General features: G+C 41.7%; 2 protein-coding genes across 4 annotated transcripts; one reads left to right on the top strand and one right to left on the bottom strand.

The window, feature by feature from the left end:
• The first annotated feature begins 6,288 nt into the window (after positions 1–6,288).
• Positions 6,289–10,054, top strand: krt98 (keratin 98). Its single transcript, XM_085788914.1, has 7 exons — positions 6,289–6,682; positions 7,283–7,365; positions 7,521–7,677; positions 8,777–8,938; positions 9,026–9,151; positions 9,454–9,802; positions 9,908–10,054. The coding sequence occupies exons 1-6, from the start codon at positions 6,344–6,346 to the stop codon at positions 9,676–9,678; spliced, it is 1,092 nt and encodes a 363-aa protein (XP_085645040.1). The 5' UTR covers positions 6,289–6,343; the 3' UTR covers positions 9,679–9,802; positions 9,908–10,054.
• Positions 10,055–12,544: 2,490 nt separating this feature from the next.
• Positions 12,545–14,919, bottom strand: LOC146991190 (keratin, type I cytoskeletal 13-like). Of its 3 annotated transcripts, none has more exons than XM_085788457.1 (8): positions 14,646–14,919; positions 14,368–14,594; positions 14,025–14,107; positions 13,750–13,906; positions 13,469–13,630; positions 13,227–13,352; positions 12,888–13,105; positions 12,545–12,770 (listed from the first exon to the last, which is right to left on the bottom strand). In XM_085788457.1, the coding sequence occupies exons 1-8, from the start codon at positions 14,863–14,865 to the stop codon at positions 12,674–12,676; spliced, it is 1,290 nt and encodes a 429-aa protein (XP_085644583.1). In that variant the 5' UTR covers positions 14,866–14,919; the 3' UTR covers positions 12,545–12,673. The 3 variants fall into 3 exon arrangements, with proteins under 3 accessions (XP_085644583.1, XP_085644668.1, XP_085644738.1); XM_085788542.1 differs by having other exon boundaries at positions 14,368–14,576; XM_085788612.1 differs by having other exon boundaries at positions 14,790–14,919.
• Between the last annotated feature and the right edge of the window lie 4,927 nt (positions 14,920–19,846).

The following is a 19,846-nucleotide window of genomic DNA, read 5'->3' as shown; positions in this document are numbered from 1 at the left end:
TGCTCATTGTCAAATATGAGCATGCTGAAACGATGATCAACATGTAACAACACTTTGAACATTTTAGCTGTGCTAGGGGAAGTATAAAAATCAAAAATCTAATTTGATGGTAGCAGTGCCACTATCTTTGTTTTTGATCTGTTATCACTGAACAGCTCATTACGCCACATTCTGGAGAAATTGGTAGAGCAATTAACCAGAAATGACCTCTGTAACTTTGTGTATTTGTGCCAACAATGGAGTGTTTGATGGAGCTCTGTAAATCAGTTCCAAAGTTATATGACTTAATGAAAAGCCATACCCAGCTTCTGTGAAGAGCTTTATCAACACTGTCTTGCTCAACAGTAAACTGCTCTACCGAGTTTTAAGTACAGCTCTTCACTGTCTTTTGTAATGTCTTGCACAGTCAGACAGCTAATGGTTCACAAAGCAGTCAGCTCTAGGTTGATAACTATGAATCACAGATGTGAGGCGATGTGGAGCAACAATCGTCCTTAGAGCCTCCTCGAAAATGTACCACACCCCTCCACAGGCATTATCACATCCTGCTCAACTATTCAAGCCTGCACTGGGCTGAAACATCCCAGCATTCAACATCTCTGACAGCGATCCAGGAATGAACCTGGTGACTGAACATCATCAGGAAAATATACTGTGTGTGTGGGTGGGTGGTGGGTGGGGGAGGTTGTGTTCACTCGATATCAGACAGACAGTTAAACATGCACAGTTCATTCACCTGCACATTGTATAGTGAATCATCCGCTGTGCATATAGACTCTATCATGCCCATTCATGCTGTGTAAACAGACCCACCCTCTTTCAAGCAGGTACATTAGGAGAGCTTGGTCTGTGTGAAAGTGTTTATTCTGTATTTGAACTACTTAACATGCATTTCATCAGATAAAGTGCATATTATGATATGGTGACAAAGGTGGATGTGCCAAAGAAAGGTGTCATAGTATGTTTCAAGTTTACGCTGAATTTCCTCTGTTCGCCCTGTGTATTATTCCTGCATAAGAAACATTAGGTCTCTTATTAGTATTATCTTTTTTCACCCCTCTCTTGTCCACGGGGGGATTAATGCCTAATGTTAATGGTATCGACTTTGAAATACTGTACTTTGAAAAATTTCAATAAATAAATTGTTAAAAAAAAAAGAAAGAAGGTCTCTTGTAATCCGATGTTATAGAGAAGTGATGTTTAAATGAAGTTGGAGAGTTCCTGTAAGTGATAGAAATGTGATGTTGTAAAACTGGGTTCATAAGTCAAATTGGAGAAAGAGACATTGTAATAAGGTCCTCAGGGGCTGATGTGTCTCTCCCAGTGCAGCTGGTTATCACACAGCCACACCCCGTCCGGCAAAACTGATTTCTGAAGGGTCCAGGTGAGGCTTGCAGTCAGAGTGCACCACCTAGTGCTGGTCAGTGCAAAAACTGCTCGCATGTAAACTGAACTTGCATCATTTCGGTGTAGAGTAAGTGAATCAGCCTGCCACACCCTAGGAAGCTGTGAAAGTTGTAGAGAGTGAGTGTCAGATCTGGTGTATGAGCTGATAGTTTGACATGGCACTTCCATTTATTGATATACTGTCTATCAGATCAGACCATTGCATGTGTGTTTAATGTCCAGGTGAGTTCCAATTGTTTTAAAATACAAATGAAAGCTCCCCCAAAAACACAGACACATATTCTTCACAATTACACAAAATATTCTCAACACACAAAACCTCACAAGCATGCACACACAGACGAACACAGCTGCCCACATCTGTTGACAGTGAACAGCTGCAGAATGTGACTTTGTGAATGCAGCAGAAAAAATGAGGAAATGCAGTTGTTCATGTCAGCAGATAATTAGTGTCCACTTGGATCTCTTACAGTGAAACAAAGGGGGTGTGGAGGGCTGAAGGGAGGAGTGAGCGTGTGCTCGGTCTGGATTGGTCCACGTTCTGAAACTTTTTCTTTTTTTCCCCCTTTCTTAGGGCAACATAACCAGCACCGTTTTATTTTATTATATAACCCAGAGAGACTGTATATCATTAAAGACATACTGCTGGTGGAGGGGGGGGGGGGTGTTTTCATTGTGATCTGCAAGAAAGTCTATTAGGATTGAACATCCTGTAAACAGCCGCAGACAGACAGAGGGTCCATTCTCTCCATACAGTGTTAAATCTACTAGTTCTGTATCATCTGTGTTGCATGGGGAGTTTTCACTTTAAAACGATAAATGTATTTTTCCGGTAATTAAAGTCAATTTGTACCAGCTGGTTGTCATAGTGAGGTGTAATTCATCACTGTAGAACACATGCAAAGAAAATCATTTCAAGCAAAAGCTGTGTTTTATGTAGGCTACTAAATGAATATCATGTGTAACACAGAGAATAATACCACCATGTCCTGGTGATGTTCTGTGACTGTTTGTGTTTGCAGCTACAATATTCATTTATCACACTGATCAATAATACATTTACTTCAAATGTCACCATATGACTGTGAATGTGATTGAAACAGATGGAGTTCAGATTCAGAAAACCTTTATTGTCTCCTGCAAAAAGCAGTGGAAATTCTTCTTTGACGTGTGCATAAAAGAAACATAAGTTGAAACACAGTTTAACATAAAACAAACAACACAGATAAATACAGAATAAGACATCAATACTTCGCCACAGCTCAGTTCTGTGAGCAAAAAAACACAGAAAGGTTTTTTACATAACTACTAACTGTCTTACAAAAATCTCCTCTTCATGAGAACTTCAACACTTCTCATGAATGAGTAGGCCTACTTATTCAAACACAAATGTGTGTTGCTTCACCTGAAATGCCTGTTAGCACATGCGATCAACATTGCTTATCTTTTGAACTGGCAGAAACACACAAAGGGTATTCGTGTGACACAGATAAGGCAGGCAGAGCAGCATTACTCAGTGTCGGACAGAACAAAAGAACTTTTCTGCACTACACCAAGGAGTTTTTAAGAGTAAAAATCAAGAGAGTTGTTTTACAAGCTAATAATCATGCATCATCAGCTTACTGCATTACTGGCGCACTGTGAGGCCCACAAGGGTGGGTTAATTTGGAAAACCTAATATAAGTCAAAAGACTTGACACACTGTATAGAAAACCAGATGAGATTCAGCCGTGGGGTGATCTAAACCTGAGGGAAGGACTTCAATTTACTTTGCTCATGCTGTGTGTAGCTTTACAAGATCATTTCTCTTTTCATATCAGGAAAGCATGTGTCTAACTATCTGTGCAGCTCTGAGCACTGTCTCCTGTCTTACTGACTTGGACAGTGGAATGCTTGTTAATATGTATTTATACATTTTCTATGACAGGTCAAACTGTCAAAGGAAAACTACCTAAAGCACCTTTTTTGTGATCACATTCAAGTTTTTTTAGTTAATAATTCAAAGCTACATTACAGACTAAACCCTGAGTTGACATCTTTACACAGACATGGATACAAAATCATTGCCTGACTGATAATTGTTAATAGTATTAAAAAAAATCGTTAAAAAAAAAACAAAAACTGTATTGTGGTCTAAAATTTGATTTTCCATGGCACGCTATGTAAAAAAAAAAAAAAAAAAGGCAAAAACAAATTACTGACATTCTTCAGATGCAATCAAACCGTCAATCATCCATTTTTTAAACCTCGCCCTGCTTATCAGTGAGACTGCTGACTGAAGTGGTTGTGAAATGATACAGAGGAAGTCAGTGACAGGCAGCTACTTTTCCTCTAGGAGATTACCTGAAAACTATAATAATTGAAAACAGCTAGTGGCATGGCACGGGGGTGATAAAACCATAAAAAATTAGCTCGTTTGAATATGCCAACATCAGACTTTGTTGCTAGGGGGGTAGGGCTGTCTCCCAGGCTGTTTCACAATGTTTCCCAATAACACAGTGCCCTCCATTGTGACAAAGGCGAGTGCCGTTTCACCAGTGAAACAAGTTTTAATTGTCATTTTTCAGGCACATCTTAGGAGGAAATCCCAAGGGTTTAGTATAGTATTGAATGTAATATTTAAACACAACTATTAGAGTCCTGGTCATGCATTACTTTAATACAAATTAAAGTTGTTCAGTCAATTTTCTTGAGTTGAAGTACTCAAAAGCACATTTTCATGTCAAACTATTGTTTTATTGTTCCATGTTAACATGAAACAACTAAGTGAATGAGCTGAGTGACTGCAATGAAAAGGGACACGGTCAGAAGAAAGGCCCTGATTCAACAAAGGGACAGCTGTTGTCATTTTTGTTTTTCTTTTTTCAATGGTCAGTCATAAAGTTTAGCTGTAGGAAACAGAGCCAACATTTGAAAGAAAAGGAATCTTAAAACGTCAAACATGAACTTAAGATAGAGCCATAGAGTTTTCTTTATCAAATATATCATTGTTGGGCCACTGCCAAGTTCAAGCAAGTAATGCACCACATGACTGACAGTGTGGGAGTTAACTATGAAACTATGATTGTTTGTTGCTGTGATGTAAACAGGTTGGGTTTATCACATTTTACAAAACAAATGTTACAAAATGCTGTACAACAATAAAACCAATAAAATGACAACCAATACAATTAAATGAAATCAGGAAAAGCTCTCCGATAGAAATTAGTTTTAAGGAGAGATTTAAAACAGGACACTGATGTAGCTGACCCGGCAGGTCGTTCCAGAGCCTTGGGGCCCGAACTGGGACTGCTTTGTCCCCCTTTGTCATCAGTGGGGCCCCAGGGATAGCTAAAATACCTGTTAGTAATGAGCTTTATAAAAAATATAGAGGAGTCAAAGTGTATGTGTTTTTCATTATCCATGTTGCAGTGCTGGTGTCAAATTAGTTTTTGTGAAGAAGAAGGAATGAGTAAAAGCTGATTGTGTAAGACAAATAATGTATTAGTCATATTAGTTGTAAGTTAAGTAGCAATGACGCACATTGATGTACACAACCTGTATTTTCTGTTTGTAGGAGGTGCATAAAGATAGTATCATACAATGTCACAGTACTTCTATAGGTTAAAGTGTGTGTGCTGGAGCTTATGTGACAATAAAAAAAAGAAAGACATGTTGGAAATGTGGAACAGGTTAGTTAACATACGACTGAACAAATCTTTTGAACTGAATGTTCAAATAACTATTTATGGGGAGGAAAGCCCGAAGAGATATTTTCAAAAATCAGTTAATAGTTCGTTGGCTGCCTTATAATTATTGAATAACTTAAAGTCTGAAGTGGATGAGATTGACAGCCGTTATGGTAATATGTCTCTATTTGACACGACAGATCAAGGCAGTTTACAGCGCATTTACATTAAAGGCATTTTGTTCAAATGAATGTAAGTGTATCTGAAATGGTTTTGACACACATGGATTCACAGCTGTGTGCTCTGCTGACAGTTGTCCGGTAATGTAAATGGTAAATGGACTTATATAGTGCTTTTCTAGTCACTCAGACCACTTGAAGCCCTTTACACTGTTTTTTGTCACATTCACCCTTTCACACACACATTCACAGAGGGCAATAGTGGGTTCAGTGTCTTGCCCAAAGACACTTCGACCTGCGGACTGGGGGAGCTGGGAATCGACCCATCGACCTTCTGCTTAGTGAATGACCCGCTCTGCCTCCTGAGCCACAGCCGCCTAATGGAAGTGGTCCAGGTTAGCTTTGCACCTTTGCATGACATCAGATGAATACAAACTCAAATTTATCCATACATTCATATCCTCATAAATTATGAATATTAATTAACAAGCTCTTGAGCGTCATACCTAGTGTGACAAAAATAACCATGGCTAACAAAGAAATGCCTTGCCTTCAACCTTTGGCCCCATGTTTCACCAAGGTGAAATTGTCACTGGTATATGTCATTTCTGTCACTACTGTGAGCAATTCAGGACAGTAAAATAGCTACACATAGCATTTTCTTTTTAGGAATGTTCTGTTTTTAACTCTATAATATATGTTTGCGCCTCTAAAGCAGCTTTGAAGCAGCAAAACAAGGACAGCGCCAATTAAAAGCTGAAGGTGTGGGACAATAGAAAAAAATGAGCCATGCAGCATTCAAGGAATGCCGGTTTGATTGAGAAACCATAAAATGTGGAATCACGGGTTCGACCTGAAAAGAGGTGGTTGAGCCCCTACCCACCAGTCACCACACCCATGTTGATGGAGAGATTGTATAGAGGAGTAGGGGGGGATCCTGTCAGCTGCATTCTTCCCTTTCAAGTGTCCCTCTTAGCCCCTCCCACTTTTCTGTTGGTGGTTGCTATATAACCAAGGAGACCGAAGTGATGCTTACAACTGCAGATCAACTCCAGTAATCCTACCTGGTCCAGATTCAGACCTTCCAACATGTCGTTCAGCAGCAGATCCTACGGACAGAAGACCCTGAGTGTGTACGGCGGAGCAGGAGGCCGTGGCACCCGCATCTCCTCATCCCAGCTGAGCTATGCACCAACACCTGGTGGCTTCAACCTGGCCGACGGCCTGGACCTCCATGTGAGCGCCAACGAGAAGGCCACCATGCAGAACCTCAACGACCGCCTGGCCTCCTACCTGGAGAAGGTGCGCACCCTGGAGAAGGAGAACGACCAGCTGGACAAGCAGATCAGAGAGTGGTACCAGAAGAGAACCATCATCGCTCATGACCACAGCAGCTACTTCGCCATCATCGAAGACCTCAAGGACAAGGTAAGAGGAAGGAGGCAGAGTGGCTGTACTTCAGGGGATTTTTGTGTTAGCTTCCTCTTCTCATTTTTCTAATGCCAAGTCACTGTGAGTGGGTGGATAGGCCGTGGGTATCTGTTGGTATGTAGCTACTGTGTGACTGGGAATTCCAGTTGGAAAGCCGTTTTTTACATAGGTGAGCAGCACGCCATCTTATCATTGTACTGTACTATCATTTTCATGGTTGACATGCCATTCATTCCAATGGTGCATCACTTCCTGTTCCTGATGACAGTGATTAACACACAGGAATACAGTGCAGGTGTACAGCACAGTCTGACTGAAACATCTTTTTACTATATGTACATCTGATTTCATTTATGTATATGTAAGTATTATTATAACTCAGAGACATCCTTCCTAGGCACAATCATTTGAACTCATACATTAAGGATCTGCTCCAAAACAGAGTACATTAGTATAAACTGACATTAACAAACCATTTACGCTCTCAAATGACCATGTTGGCATCCAAAATCCTGTATCAGTGGGAATGTTGTGTGCAGTAAAGCTGTATGAAACATGAGCTTGACTCTTCCTTGTTTTGTTTTGTTTCCTCCTCAGATTCGCATTGCTTCCAGGATCAATGCCAAGACAGTCCTGGACATTGACAACGCCAAACTGGCAGCTGATGATTTCAAGATGAAGTAAGTGTGGTGCTACCTGTGTGTTTTTGCCCTCTTTGCCCTCCCACATAAGTGAAACTTAGCATACACATCAAAGCGTGAGCTTGTGTCTCTGTGACGACTTCTAATCTTAACGACCACCCGTAACCTCTCCGACCTGTTCCTCACACACTCAGGTATGAGAACGAGCTGGCCATGAGGATGGCTGTGGAGGCGGACATCGCCGGACTGAAGAGGGTGCTGGATGACATGAATCTGGCCAGGATGGATCTGGAGAGTCAGTACGAGGCCCTGAAGGACGAGCTCATCATGCTCAAGAGGAACCACGAGGAGGTGAGATGTGGGGCAGCTCGTAGTGGTTGTTTAACCTGTTCAAGGCTGTTCTGCCCTACAAAGGCAAAGTGCAGTATCTGCATTTTTTTTTGACCAATCAAAAGTGTGGTATATTCTCTTCAATCTGGTAGAATTTGATATTCGTACTACTAAAATGTCCAGAGTTATTGCGCTTTTTATTTTTGCTTTTCATTCAAAAACTGTGATACCAAGGCAAAGTGCAGTATCTGCAAAGAGTACTGTACTCCCTACATTCTATAATTTACTCTATGATTCCATTGGAGTAAAACCAAGGCAAAGTGCCGTATCTGTAGCTAATACCAAGCCAAAGTGCAGTATCTGCCATAAAACGGTCAAAATTGGTCAGAAAGACAAACTACAAAATACATTTAATTCAGTCCACCTTTATCTAATCAATTATAGACTTGGTAGTTATTTATAATTTGATGCTAAAACCTGACAATGAAAAACACAAAAAGCTGTTTTTCTCAGTTCAGCATTTTTACAGATACTGCACTTTACCTTTGTAGGGCAGTATTGACAGTGGTTTCACAAACAGCAAAATTAATGAGTTTACATGTCATCCCAAGACACATTCCTACACACAGGCCAACACCCGCGCTGTGTACACATATTTTTTACTGCACCACTGATTAATTAAACACTGATCAGGGATCAGCAGGAAGGTAAATACACCAGGTATTCACTCCAAGATGAAGTTGTCACCATCTGTCATAGCCATCCATTGTGGCCTGGCTAAGCTACAAACAGTTCACACACATGACCTCCGCCTTACCTCTGGTAACAGCGAGGAAATACCATGTTCGAGTTAATGCTTTTGTAAACGGGGTTTTTTTGCCTTCTCCCTTTCCCCACCGCTGCCCATCATCCCTCTGCACACTTCCTGGTATTCTTCTCTCCCTCCATTAGCTCATTGCCTCTGTTTTTCCAACACACACATGCTCAGACACGCTGAACACACACACAAAGCCAACAGAGATCAAAGAACAAAAAACATACAGTATAACAAAAATGAGTTTATTATCAAAATTGAGTTATTCCACTTGCTGATGGAGGTGTTCCCCTTTGACCCCTGCAGGAGCTGGCTCTGCTGAGGAGCCAGATGGGCGGCCAGGTCAATGTGGCCGTGGACGCTTCCCCCTCTCCAGACCTGAACCAGGTCATGTCAGAGATCAGGGAACACTATGAATCAGCGATCGCCAAAAACCGCAAAGAACTCGAGTCGTGGTATCAGACCAAGGTAAGAAGCTACAGTTTTTGCTACTCATTAGGGAAGTGAGCTGCTATTTTTCTGATCTAACACACGTTATGTTGTGTCTTTGTCCAGATTTCAGCAGTGGAGCAGGACGTGATCACAAACACAGAGTGTCTGGCATCGTCCCACACAGAGATTAAAGAGCTGAAGAGCACCCTCCAGAGACTTCAGATTGAACTGCAGTCACATATGAGCATGGTATGTGAACATTGATAAATATTGATAATCCATCGGATTATCCGTTGTTTTCCTGATGTGATAACTTCATGGTGTAGTAATCAGGTCTGGTGAAGGAATACCCACATACATCTACGCATATACACATAACCCCTGTAACAGCACACACTGTTGCTTCTACACTTTGGTTTTTGGTTGTTAGCTTGTCTGCGCCAGACTAGTCTAGTCTAGTTCTAGGTTTAATGTTACAATGTTTGGTTTGGTTTGGTGTATTGTCTCTCATCCCTGATTTTTTAATCACCTACCTCCTCTGACCCCAACAGAAAGCATCTCTGGAGGGAACCCTGGCAGAGACTCAGGCACGCTACGCTGCACAGCTAGCAAGCCTCCAGAGCATGGTCACAAGCCTGGAGGCTCAGCTGTCCCAGATCCACGCCAACATCGCCAGCAACAAGCAGGATTATGACATGCTGCTGGACCTCAAGACCCGGCTGGAGCTGGAGATTGCAGAGTACAGGAGACTGCTGGATGGGGAGGATGACAGGTAAGACCCGTGGGGCATTAGATACTATACTGGGGAAAAAAAAGATAAATAACTTCAAAATGACTATGTAGATTACAATACTAATGTTTCCTTCTTTCTTTTTCCCTCCATTGCCAGTACTAAACAAGGTAAGCAAATTTCGTACACATGTTCATCGTAAAATAAGGATGATTCGAAGTTCAGAGAAATGTCTGAGATTTGCTCACACTTGTTGTTTCTCTTCTTCCTTTCAGTGGTCACAAAGGTCATCACCGTGGTGCAGACAGTTGTGGATGGAAAGGTGGTCGAGAGCAGCAAGACTGTCGACGTGGACGTTGATGAGATTGAGTGAAGAATTTGAAACGGTAGCAAAAATCAATAAAGATCATGCAGTTGAATTACAGTGTCTCCTGTTGTGTATTTCAGTAATAAGAGCTGTCTATAATGTATCAGCCCCGTCATCCCTCACTCACAGACACAGTCACTGTTTTTTGCACAACTATCAGGTCACACCCAACAGTGATGCCATCAGCCATCAGCTGGGCACCATTCTGATATGTGAAGGCTCAAGCTTTCCGTATTAAACCATTCAACTACCAAACCATTCATAGGCCACATACAACTTGTTAAAAATAGTTCACTTTTTCTGCATTTTTTTTTTCATTCAAATAAGTAGAGGTGCTCTGAAACATGCCTTGTGACAAGCAGCCATCGTGTCCATCAGCTGACACGATCAGATGACGTAAGTGAGGACATCTATTACTATCCTGAGTGTTGGTGTGTATGTGACCTATGACAAAGTGAAACTTGGAACAGACCTGCTCCACCACCCTTAGCAGGTTAGATTAGATTAACCTAACCAATTAAATAGTTTTGCAGCAGGGTTCACATAAATTCAAAAGGACAAAATAAGAAATGCTGCAATGAATCACATCAGTTACACAGACTAGATACAAATAAACAAAATGCAATGTGCATAAATGCAAGTGCAAATAGGCCGGGAATCAGGAGACAGTCAGTACTGCTTCAACTTTTCCTGCATTTTTCTTAAAAAGTCTCCAAACTCTCGAAAACTTCTGCCTCCTGACGCTCTTGGCAACATGTACAGGATGCAAAGCTGCAGAATGAAGGGTGCATGGCACTAGTGTAGGAAATGTTGCTGGTTATCATATTATAATTATAAGTTTAACACTGAACATTGAATCTGAACAGACTTGCTCCCCCACCCTGAGCAGGTCTCTTCCAGGTTTCACTTTGTCATAGATCACATAAACCACACACCAACCTTCAGGTACAATATAGTATAGATGTCCTCACTTACGTCATCTGATCGTGTCAGCCAATAGCAAGTGATGGACATGATGGCTGCTTGTCATGAGGCGTGTTTCAGAGGATCTCAATTCATTTGAACAGGATAGAAACGGCAGAAAAAGTTAAAGCAGAAGTAAGCGATCCGGTCGTTTTCTTCTTCGTGTCAGCCGATGGAGTTAGCAGTCCCCGCCCTCGTCCCTACGTCACCACATTCACACGCATCCCTTGGCTGCACACACAGAGAGGACCGCCCCTTTATGCCATTCTCTCTCCTCATTGGATAAAGGTTGTAGGATACAAGGAAAGTTTTCTCCTCGGCTTACAGCACAGCAGAGTGACTGACAGACCCGTGTTTCAGACCAAACACTCTATGTAAGTGATTCCCGTCGGAAGATATAACTATTTAAGACTTATATTATTAACACAAATATTCCGCTTACTTCTGCTTTAATTGTTTTTTTTTTATTATTATTATAAATAAGATCAAGAAGTTGTATGTATTCGATAATCTCCAGTAAAAGCTGAACATTTTGATAGTAGAATGGTTTTATAGCACAAAACTGAAGCCTTCACCTACCATAATGGTGTTCAGCTAAAGGGCTGTCAGTGGATTTCCACATTTCTGCCTCTGTATGTAGAAATAAACATGTGTGCTGCATCTGTGACACATCAAAACCTTATAGGACCCAGTAAACTCACTCTCCATGCATCCCAGGGAAGCACCTCATTTTCAAACTTCATCCTGCACCAAAAACCACCAAACATTATTGGCTCTAATCTGGGTAACAGAGGGTGTCAGGGGAATAGATTTCATATTTGTTATATTATATCAAAAGATCTCTTGTACATTCACCAACTCTGTGTCTGATCGAGATGTTTGAGATGGTCTGTGATGTGCGTCACTGTTTCCTACTGCACATCTCTCTCTGACACACCTTTATGGAGGGCGGGGCAGCACTCTCACACCTGGCAACACTGTGCAGCACCAACCCACACTCACGCACAAGGGGGTAGATCGGACTACACGCAGGCGTAGCTCACAGTCGGCCATATGAGGACGGGCAACTTGCTCTGACTCTGGCTGCAGTTATAGTGCAGTAGATATGTGATCCAGTCATCTGCACTAAAAAAACCATTCATAACTCTGTGAAAAATAAATCAGTATGTAGCTATTACTTACAAGTACAAGAAATACCTTAATCCATCACAGTACAGGAGCTATAACAAGTTGAATTTATGTTTCCTTCCCTCTTGTTGTGAGACATTAAGACAAATATATCACTTGTTGGAGAATAAAAACCCTGATATATTACAGGTATGTCATCACCGATTAGTTTTACCTCTTTGTTTATCTTATAAAACCTTATAGTATAGCTCTTGTTATTGGGCTATACAGTTGTGTGACTGTGCAGCTGTCTGAACACTTGGTACTCTAACTTCAAGCTATTGTGTTGCCCACATATTTGTGTGGTGATGCCAAATATTTGACTGAAGTCTTATCAAGATGAAGAGGAACTGCGTACCATCATGTGTTACACTAAGTGAAGCACACACAAACAAATCATACAAAGAGGCCAAAATTATAGTCAGCAAACCAGGGCTATTTTTATTACATTCACATTGATGTGTGAAGGAAGTTTTGGATTCTTGTGTTGAGCTTGTTGTCTTCAGGTGTTGCTCCTGGTGTTGCCTTTGCTGCCAGAGACAGATTATGCGGTGGTGGAGGAGGATGAAACCAACTTTCCGTCCCTCAGTTCCTCTGTGACCACAACCACCTTTGTGGTGGAGCTCCTTGAAGAACCGAAACTGTGAAAGAGGAGAGAACGACAGTGGTTCCATTAAAACCATTGGTTCATAGTTACGGGACAGAATTGTTACGTCAAAGCATCCTTCCTTTCTTCCATCCCTCAGTTCCCCTCTTACCTGCCCTCTCCGTCCAGCAGCCTCTTGTACTCTGCGATCTCCATCTCCAGTCTGGTCTTGATGTCGAGCAGCATCTTGTACTCGTGGCCCTGGCGTTCCATGTCAGCACGGAGCTGCACCAGCTGTTCTTCTAGGCTTGTCACCTGCATCTGGAGACCCTGGAGCTGCATGGAGTAACGTGCTTCTGTGTCGCCCAGAGTGCCTTCCAGAGCCGCTTTCTGGAAGACGATTGGGAAAGAAGAAGGACAATTAGGAAGAGGAAAAATGGGTGGATTGAAAATACTGTGGGTAGGGTAAGAAAGGCAAAGTAGATATTTGCCTCGGATGTTTTCCATTTACCATGCTAAGTTGTGACTGTAGCTCGATCTCCAGGCCCTGTAGCGTGCGACGGAGCTCCGACATCTCTGACTTGGACGTTGAAAGAATTTCTGTGCTGGCTGCAACCTCCTTGTTCAGCGTTTCTGACTGCAGCAGACATGAGACAATACTAATGTCATGTACCGTTGAAAATAGTTTAAGCAGGCAATGAGAAATTGCAAGTTAAATTGATGAAAACCACCGTGACTGTGGCCAGCCATTACCTTTGTCTGGAACCAGGCGTCAAGTTCTCTCTGGTTCTTGGCAGCCACACCCTCGTACTGCTCACGGATCTCAGCCATGATGCTGGACAGGTCCACCTGTGGCTTAGCGTCGACCTCCACGTTGATCTGTCCACTCATCTGGTTCCTCATGGCTGCCAGTTCCTGTGGATGAAAAGTTTGGTTAGAGGTGGAGTTGTTTTAGTACATTTTTCTCAACATTCAGGAAAATCCAAATGAAATGGCACTACATTTCATTCAGATGTTCAGCGTTGGTGACCCACCTCCTCGTGGTTCTTCTTGAGGAAGATCAGCTCCTCCTTGAGGCCTTCAATCTGCATCTCCAGGTCTGATCTGGCCAGTGTCAGCTCATCCAACAGTCTCTTCAGACCGGCAATGTCTGCCTCCACTGACTGCCGCATAGCTAGCTCATTCTCATACCTGTGAGGCAAAGAGAGACCAGAGATTTAGACCTCATCATATACACATCTTTAAATTGTGCAGATCTTGTTGCATCACTGTTTTTTCAATGCTTGCTGTCCGTTATTTGGAAGCTTACTTGGTTCTGAAGTCGTCTGCTGCCAGTTTTGCGTTGTCAATGGACAGATAGATGCCTCCGTTGACACGGGTGGCATCCTGGATCTGTATAAGGATATAAGAGTGTTGCATATTTAGTGCAGTTCTTACTCCATCTGCAAATACATGCAATGGCATTTTTAATACTGAATAGATGAATGAATTCAAGGCTTTTATTTTTTGCACCCTCGTGAGTGCCTCAATCTTTGCATCACCTACATGCAATGGCACTTGAACTACGTTTATATTCCAGTGCATAAACATATTAATCTGATAGTGCCAGTACATGCTACATATCAGTGTAACATGTGGGTCATGTGACATACCTTTCCCTGTAGGTCGGCGATGGTGGCCTCAAAAGCAGAGTAGTCACGGCCAGTAGGTGCTGTCTTGCTCTCCAAGAACTGGCGGATCTTGAGCTCCAGCTCAGCATTGGCCTTCTCAAGGCTGCGCACCTTCTCCAGGTAGGAGGCCAGGCGGTCGTTCAGGTTCTGCATGGTGGCCTTCTCGTTGGTTCCAACTTCGAAGCCATCGCCTCCGCCAAAGCCTGCGCCTCCTCCATAGCCTGCGCCTCCGCCATAGCCTGAGCCTCCTCCAAAGCCACTTCCACCTCCACCAAAGCCACTTCCACCTCCAAAACCAGAGGCCATGGAGATTCTGGAGCCGCTACCACCTGCGCCGCCATACACGCTTGAGGAGTATGACCTCTGCACCCTGCCTCCACCAAAGCCTCCAGCCATGCTTCCACCCATGCCTCCACCAAGGCCTGCACCAAGGCCTCCGCTTCCCGAGGAGCGGATGGAGTAGGACATTCTGGTCGACATTTTTTTTTTGCTGTTCAGAGATCTGGCTGCCCTGGAGAGGAGGTGGACTGAGATGCAGAATGCTGCCTCTGTCCCCTTTTTATTCTTCACAGGGCTGCTGCTGCGCCTGCTGTGTGGGGGCGTGTAGCGCTGAGGGGAGGAGCAGCACCTAAAAATATGTGCTCAGCCCTACCCATCACACCCATCACACACTCTCTCACACACACACACACACACACACACACACACACACACACACACACACACACACACACATCCCTCAAGCTCATTCTATGCAATAATCGAGAGGAGAGGGTAGGATTGAAATGATCCTATTCAGTCAGGCAATTAACTTGAATCAATATAACTTCAGAACTACCTGCAAACCTTATACAAATCGCAATGGCTTCATAATTCAATTCGGTCTTTATGTTTCATTTCTATAAACCATAAAATTGTGAAACAACCACACCTGTTACTGTTTGCCTCAGGGTAGTTATTCACACTAATCCAGGGCAGGTTTTTAAGTTTGGCAGTATTCACACAGGTGATGTGTCTTTTTTGAGTTTGTGCCATGGTTCTATCTCAGACGCTATATGCTGGCAAAACTTGTTATGTTACTAGAGCAACAAGCGTTGTAAACACGCTAAGGTGAATCAGTAAGAGAGATTTTTTTTTATTTTACTTGGCTCTCAGTCAACATGATTCTCACACACCTTAGTCTTCTCTCTCTGCGTTACCTTGTTTGAAAATCATCTTTTTAAACTTTGATTCATTCGCTGTTTGCAGTTTCAGTTATTTTTGACATCTTAAACATTATCCTAAACTTTATTTTACACACTCTTGTTTTGCTCAACACTATAGCCTGCAGGGTTGCCAGTTAGAAAGAGGTTTTATAGACACTCATGATGCCAGTTCAGACCTGGCCTCAATCACGACTGGCACAGCACTGCTGTAACATTCACCACTGTACGATCTCGGGATTTTATTGGCATTGTACTCTGGCATTTGCAAGTAGCCCAAACAAAAGTCCTCTTGTGTGCTTCTTTCTATTTTTAAAAGAACGTCTTATAGGATTTTGGTAACAAGCATTTGATCAAAAACTCCAGTGATTTAATCTGTTCCTTCTATCTTTGGATTCTTTTACTTCAAACACTGCCAATTTTAAGAATAGTACATGTATTATGTCACTCAATTTGTTTGTGGTTGAATCTAACAATGGGTTGTTTTACCTCTAACCAACAAATTCCCGCTGCAGATTGCACATACACTTACACTGGAGAAATACAAAGCAGATGTTTCTTTCCACTGCTGCTTCTCATTTTAAGTTTGCAAACCGTTGCAAACTCATCTCATGCATGTGCTACATAGCCATAAATTATACTGATTAGTTTGAAACCCTAATAATATATGAGTGTTTCTGTCTCTCTGGAAGTAGCATTTTTCACACCAACTCACCAACCTGTCGTGTGTGTAAGCACAGCTTAGTTGCACTCGAGTCAGAGTTTCACTGCTCCACACTCCCTTTTTAATCTTTTTCACAAGTGTTGCTGACATGTATTGTACAGCACATAAGTGTAGATAAACAGGCTGGTTCAAAAGCCAATATATACTATAGCTGGAGCACATTATGATCAATGTGTGATATTGACTCACCATCAAAAAAGGACATTATTCTGCCTTAGTGTCAGCTCTGTTTGCTTCCCTCCCAATCTCTGCCATTCAGATCTGCTAGTTTCCTTGGCAGAGCATTTACCTGAGGTTTCTGACTCTCCCTCTCACTCACCTGCTCTCTCTTGCTTAATGTTTCCTTTCAGTAGTTTATTTGCTGTTATAAATATGCTGTGAATAAATAAATAAAAAAACACCTCCTCAATGGTTTTTATGGATAAGCAAATTCATTATCAATCATGTTTTCGTCTTAAAAACAGGATGAGTGATACAAAGAGGGCAACGTCACTATTCCTTGCAATTTTCACAACTTAAATCATTTGGTTTACAATCTCATTTCCCAAATGTGTCCTTACTGCTGCCAGCAGAGCCAAGTGTTGTGAACATTAGTGCAGGACACATCCTGTGCACATTTTTATGTTTGTGCAGGCAGAAGTGAAGTCCCTGTGATAGGGTGTGGACCTCGTGGTGAGCATATTGTAAAGGTATGTTCTGTTTGAATACGTTTATGTAAACTTAGTTTAAGAATGAAAGTGTACAAGACGCCTCACTTGTTTATCAGCAGAGTGGTAAATTCTGTGAGACTTGTTCACATTTCATATGGTGAAATACTGAAAACGCTGCAAAAAACATGACCGAGCCAGTTTTCTTCAGACCATCGGTCTTAAAATGAAATTGTCAAATCAAGTAGTAATTAGGATGCTCTGCTGTATTCTCTTTTACTGTTAGAGGAACATAGTGAACTAGAGTTCAAGTTCAACTTGGACAAGAAAAAACATGTGCAAAATATTTTAAAATGACTGATTGGTGCTCGCACATCTTTCGGGTCATTTTAGAATATTTCCGTTGCATTGTATATTTCTTAATAGTCCAAATAAACTTCAAGAAGAGTTTGTTTGCAAACATATTTTGGTGCAAGCAAATTTTTTATTTCATATTTTCATTTAACAGTTTTGATTTAAAAGGTAATAAGAGAATCAAACCAGCCATTGCCAAATAAGTCACAGGGCGTGTCCCCACGGCAAATAACACTCACTAGCACGGAGGTCTCCTGCACTTATTCAGCAGGTCAACATAGGCTTTCGAAAGAAAAACTTCCATTTTCAACAGGATAGTTTCTTGCTTATATAAAGCTACATGTATGTTGTTATGTAATATATTAGCATGAACATTCCTCCACCAAGTTTCGGTGTCTGAACTGATGTGTCATCATGCAATGATTTACATATCCCTCTGCTGAAAAACAAACTTTTTGACATCCATGTGACAGTCATAGTCACATGGTATCCTGGCAAGTTATGCATGCACTGCAATGAGGAGAGGTAGAGTGGTATAAGGCCTGATCCAGATTTCTTGATGATAACAAGTAGACGTGCCCACAGCCCTGAATTTGCTATTTACATTTTTTCCACTTGCAGGAAAAGATTGTTGCAGTCAGTCAGCTGCACCTGCAAGACAGTGTCCGTTAGTGAAATCTAGACTTTTAAAAGACTTGTACTCCGCAAGACTGCATTTGTTATTGTTGTATTACAAGCGTTCTATCTGACTGCAACCAAAAACTAACTCAAACTCAGACTTTGAAAAAGGAAACAGTCTGAACTGGAGTCTGGAGACAGAGAAGCTGACTTTCAACTGTGTGTGGCAGCAGGTAACAATGTGGTTCAAGTTGGGCGTTGTTGTTTCGAAGAAAGGATTTTCAAACTTGCAAATTCAACTTCATAAAAACCTAATATTTTTTAATACTTTTAAATGATCAATTAATTGATTTAATACTTTTTATGTAGTCTTGTATTGGAGCCTTTTTTTAAACGAAGAATCCTACATTACTTCAGATGCTGCATCTCTGCCACTCCCAACCAACGCTTGATGGTTAGCTTGACCTAACTGAAAACATAAAGAAGGAGCTTTGTGTTAGTTCAACATTGCACAACTGTACAAGTTTGCAACTGTGCAAACTTGCTTTATGTTGACAAAAAAAAAGACAGTTGTAGTTTCATGAGAGCCGGTGATTAATGGGGATGGTTTCTTAGGTGGGACGGCCAGGGCAAGGTGTGACTGGTTTCTGAGTGATGTTACTGAACAAGGTATGCATTGTTTTAAATCAGATGCTCCTGCAAACCGGAGCATATCCCAATCACTAATGTGAACGTTCAGTATTTCAGAAAATTTCAAATAAATTTAAACCTGACTGCAGCCAACAACAGATTCAACTGATTTATGGTCTGCATTTAGAGAATGTTATCTGGAACGCAATGCTTATGGCATAAGTTCAACTTGCAGGGCCTTCACCAAAAACCACGTCAATAAGTCTTTTTGACACATTTACTGGGTCACATACTGCAACTACCTTTCATTCAAATGAGAATGACTTCTCAGAATGCAAACCGTCCATTTAAGACTCGGTACGAAGTGCCTCACAGACACGAATATAACTGCAGGTTGTGGTGGAAACAGGAACGGTTTGTTCAGACTGCCATGCAACCTGAGAAACACCCCAGAGCTTTTACCTGAAAGTGTAACACTCCCCTGATCTGCCAACAACATAAAACAATATCTCACTTTCCATCTCTCATAGCAGAGGGAGTGGGGGCGGTGACTCATCAAGAATCAAGTACATGGCTTTTTTTTTTTTGTATTTTTTTTTTTCCACAAAGCTCCTCTGTCTTTGTTTTTTTTGTATTCTCTTTCAGGTCCAAACTGGTTTCTGCTGTGTCTACAGCATAGGTCCTACTGACACACCCTCTACTGCAAGGAATATTTCATGAAACACCTACTGTACAATGTCCAGATGCTCTGACAGAATTCTGAACTCAGTACTGAGCAGAGTTTGTGTTTTTCTGCCCTATGAAACCAGTGTATTCATATTGGTGGCTTCAAGGTCTGTTTGAGACCGCAACGCTATTGCAGTGACCTTAATGAAATGCCCATGGCCACAGAATTAAGCTCTTAAGTGCTTGTGGTTTGGTAATAATACTGTAGACATAATTACAGCATTGTGACATTGCCTCATGTAATTTTCTGTTTTTGTGAATCAAATAGCTAAAGAGAGAGAAGGGCATAAAGCACATGTGCAGGAAATTTGCCCACGCTGCGTTTTACTTTTACGATTAAGCATGAACTTTGACACAAGGTGAGCAAATCTGACAGAGGAAGCTGGACTGTCTTTATAAATATTAAGCATGAACTGCTGGTGTGCTGTTTTTTTTGTTTGTTTTTTGTCTTCTTTGCTCATGCAGTATAATTATACATCTCAAAGGTTGCACAGAGAGAGGAGTGAATCCTGTCTTCTTTGCCCAAACTTGATATTACTCCTTATAAGCTGCGGAAGATG

This window comes from Trachurus japonicus, chromosome 1, assembly GCF_045865225.1.
Source record: "Trachurus japonicus isolate A0001 chromosome 1, Traja_1.0".
In the NCBI taxonomy this organism is placed as follows: domain Eukaryota; kingdom Metazoa; phylum Chordata; class Actinopteri; order Carangiformes; family Carangidae; genus Trachurus; species Trachurus japonicus.
Note: the sequence above shows the minus strand (reverse complement) of the source record. Positions and strands in the feature narration are given on the sequence as shown.

What these genes read in the sequence shown, in the direction of transcription:
- krt98 (XM_085788914.1), top strand. Translation starts at nt 6,344, where the DNA reads ATGTCGTTCAGCAGCAGATCCTACGGACAGAAGACCCTGAGTGTGTAC. An exon ending in GCTGATGATTTCAAGATGAA is followed by an intron (nt 7,366 to 7,520) that starts GTAAGTGTGGTG and finishes TCACACACTCAG; the next exon opens with GTATGAGAACGAGCTGGCCA. An exon ending in AGTCGTGGTATCAGACCAAG is followed by an intron (nt 8,939 to 9,025) that starts GTAAGAAGCTAC and finishes GTCTTTGTCCAG; the next exon opens with ATTTCAGCAGTGGAGCAGGA.
- LOC146991190 (XM_085788457.1), bottom strand. Translation starts at nt 14,865, where the DNA reads ATGTCGACCAGAATGTCCTACTCCATCCGCTCCTCGGGAAGCGGAGGC. An exon ending in TCAAGAAGAACCACGAGGAG is followed by an intron (nt 13,631 to 13,749) that starts GTGGGTCACCAA and finishes TTTCATCCACAG; the next exon opens with GAACTGGCAGCCATGAGGAA. An exon ending in CTGCTGGACGGAGAGGGCAG is followed by an intron (nt 12,771 to 12,887) that starts GTAAGAGGGGAA and finishes CCTCTTTCACAG; the next exon opens with TTTCGGTTCTTCAAGGAGCT.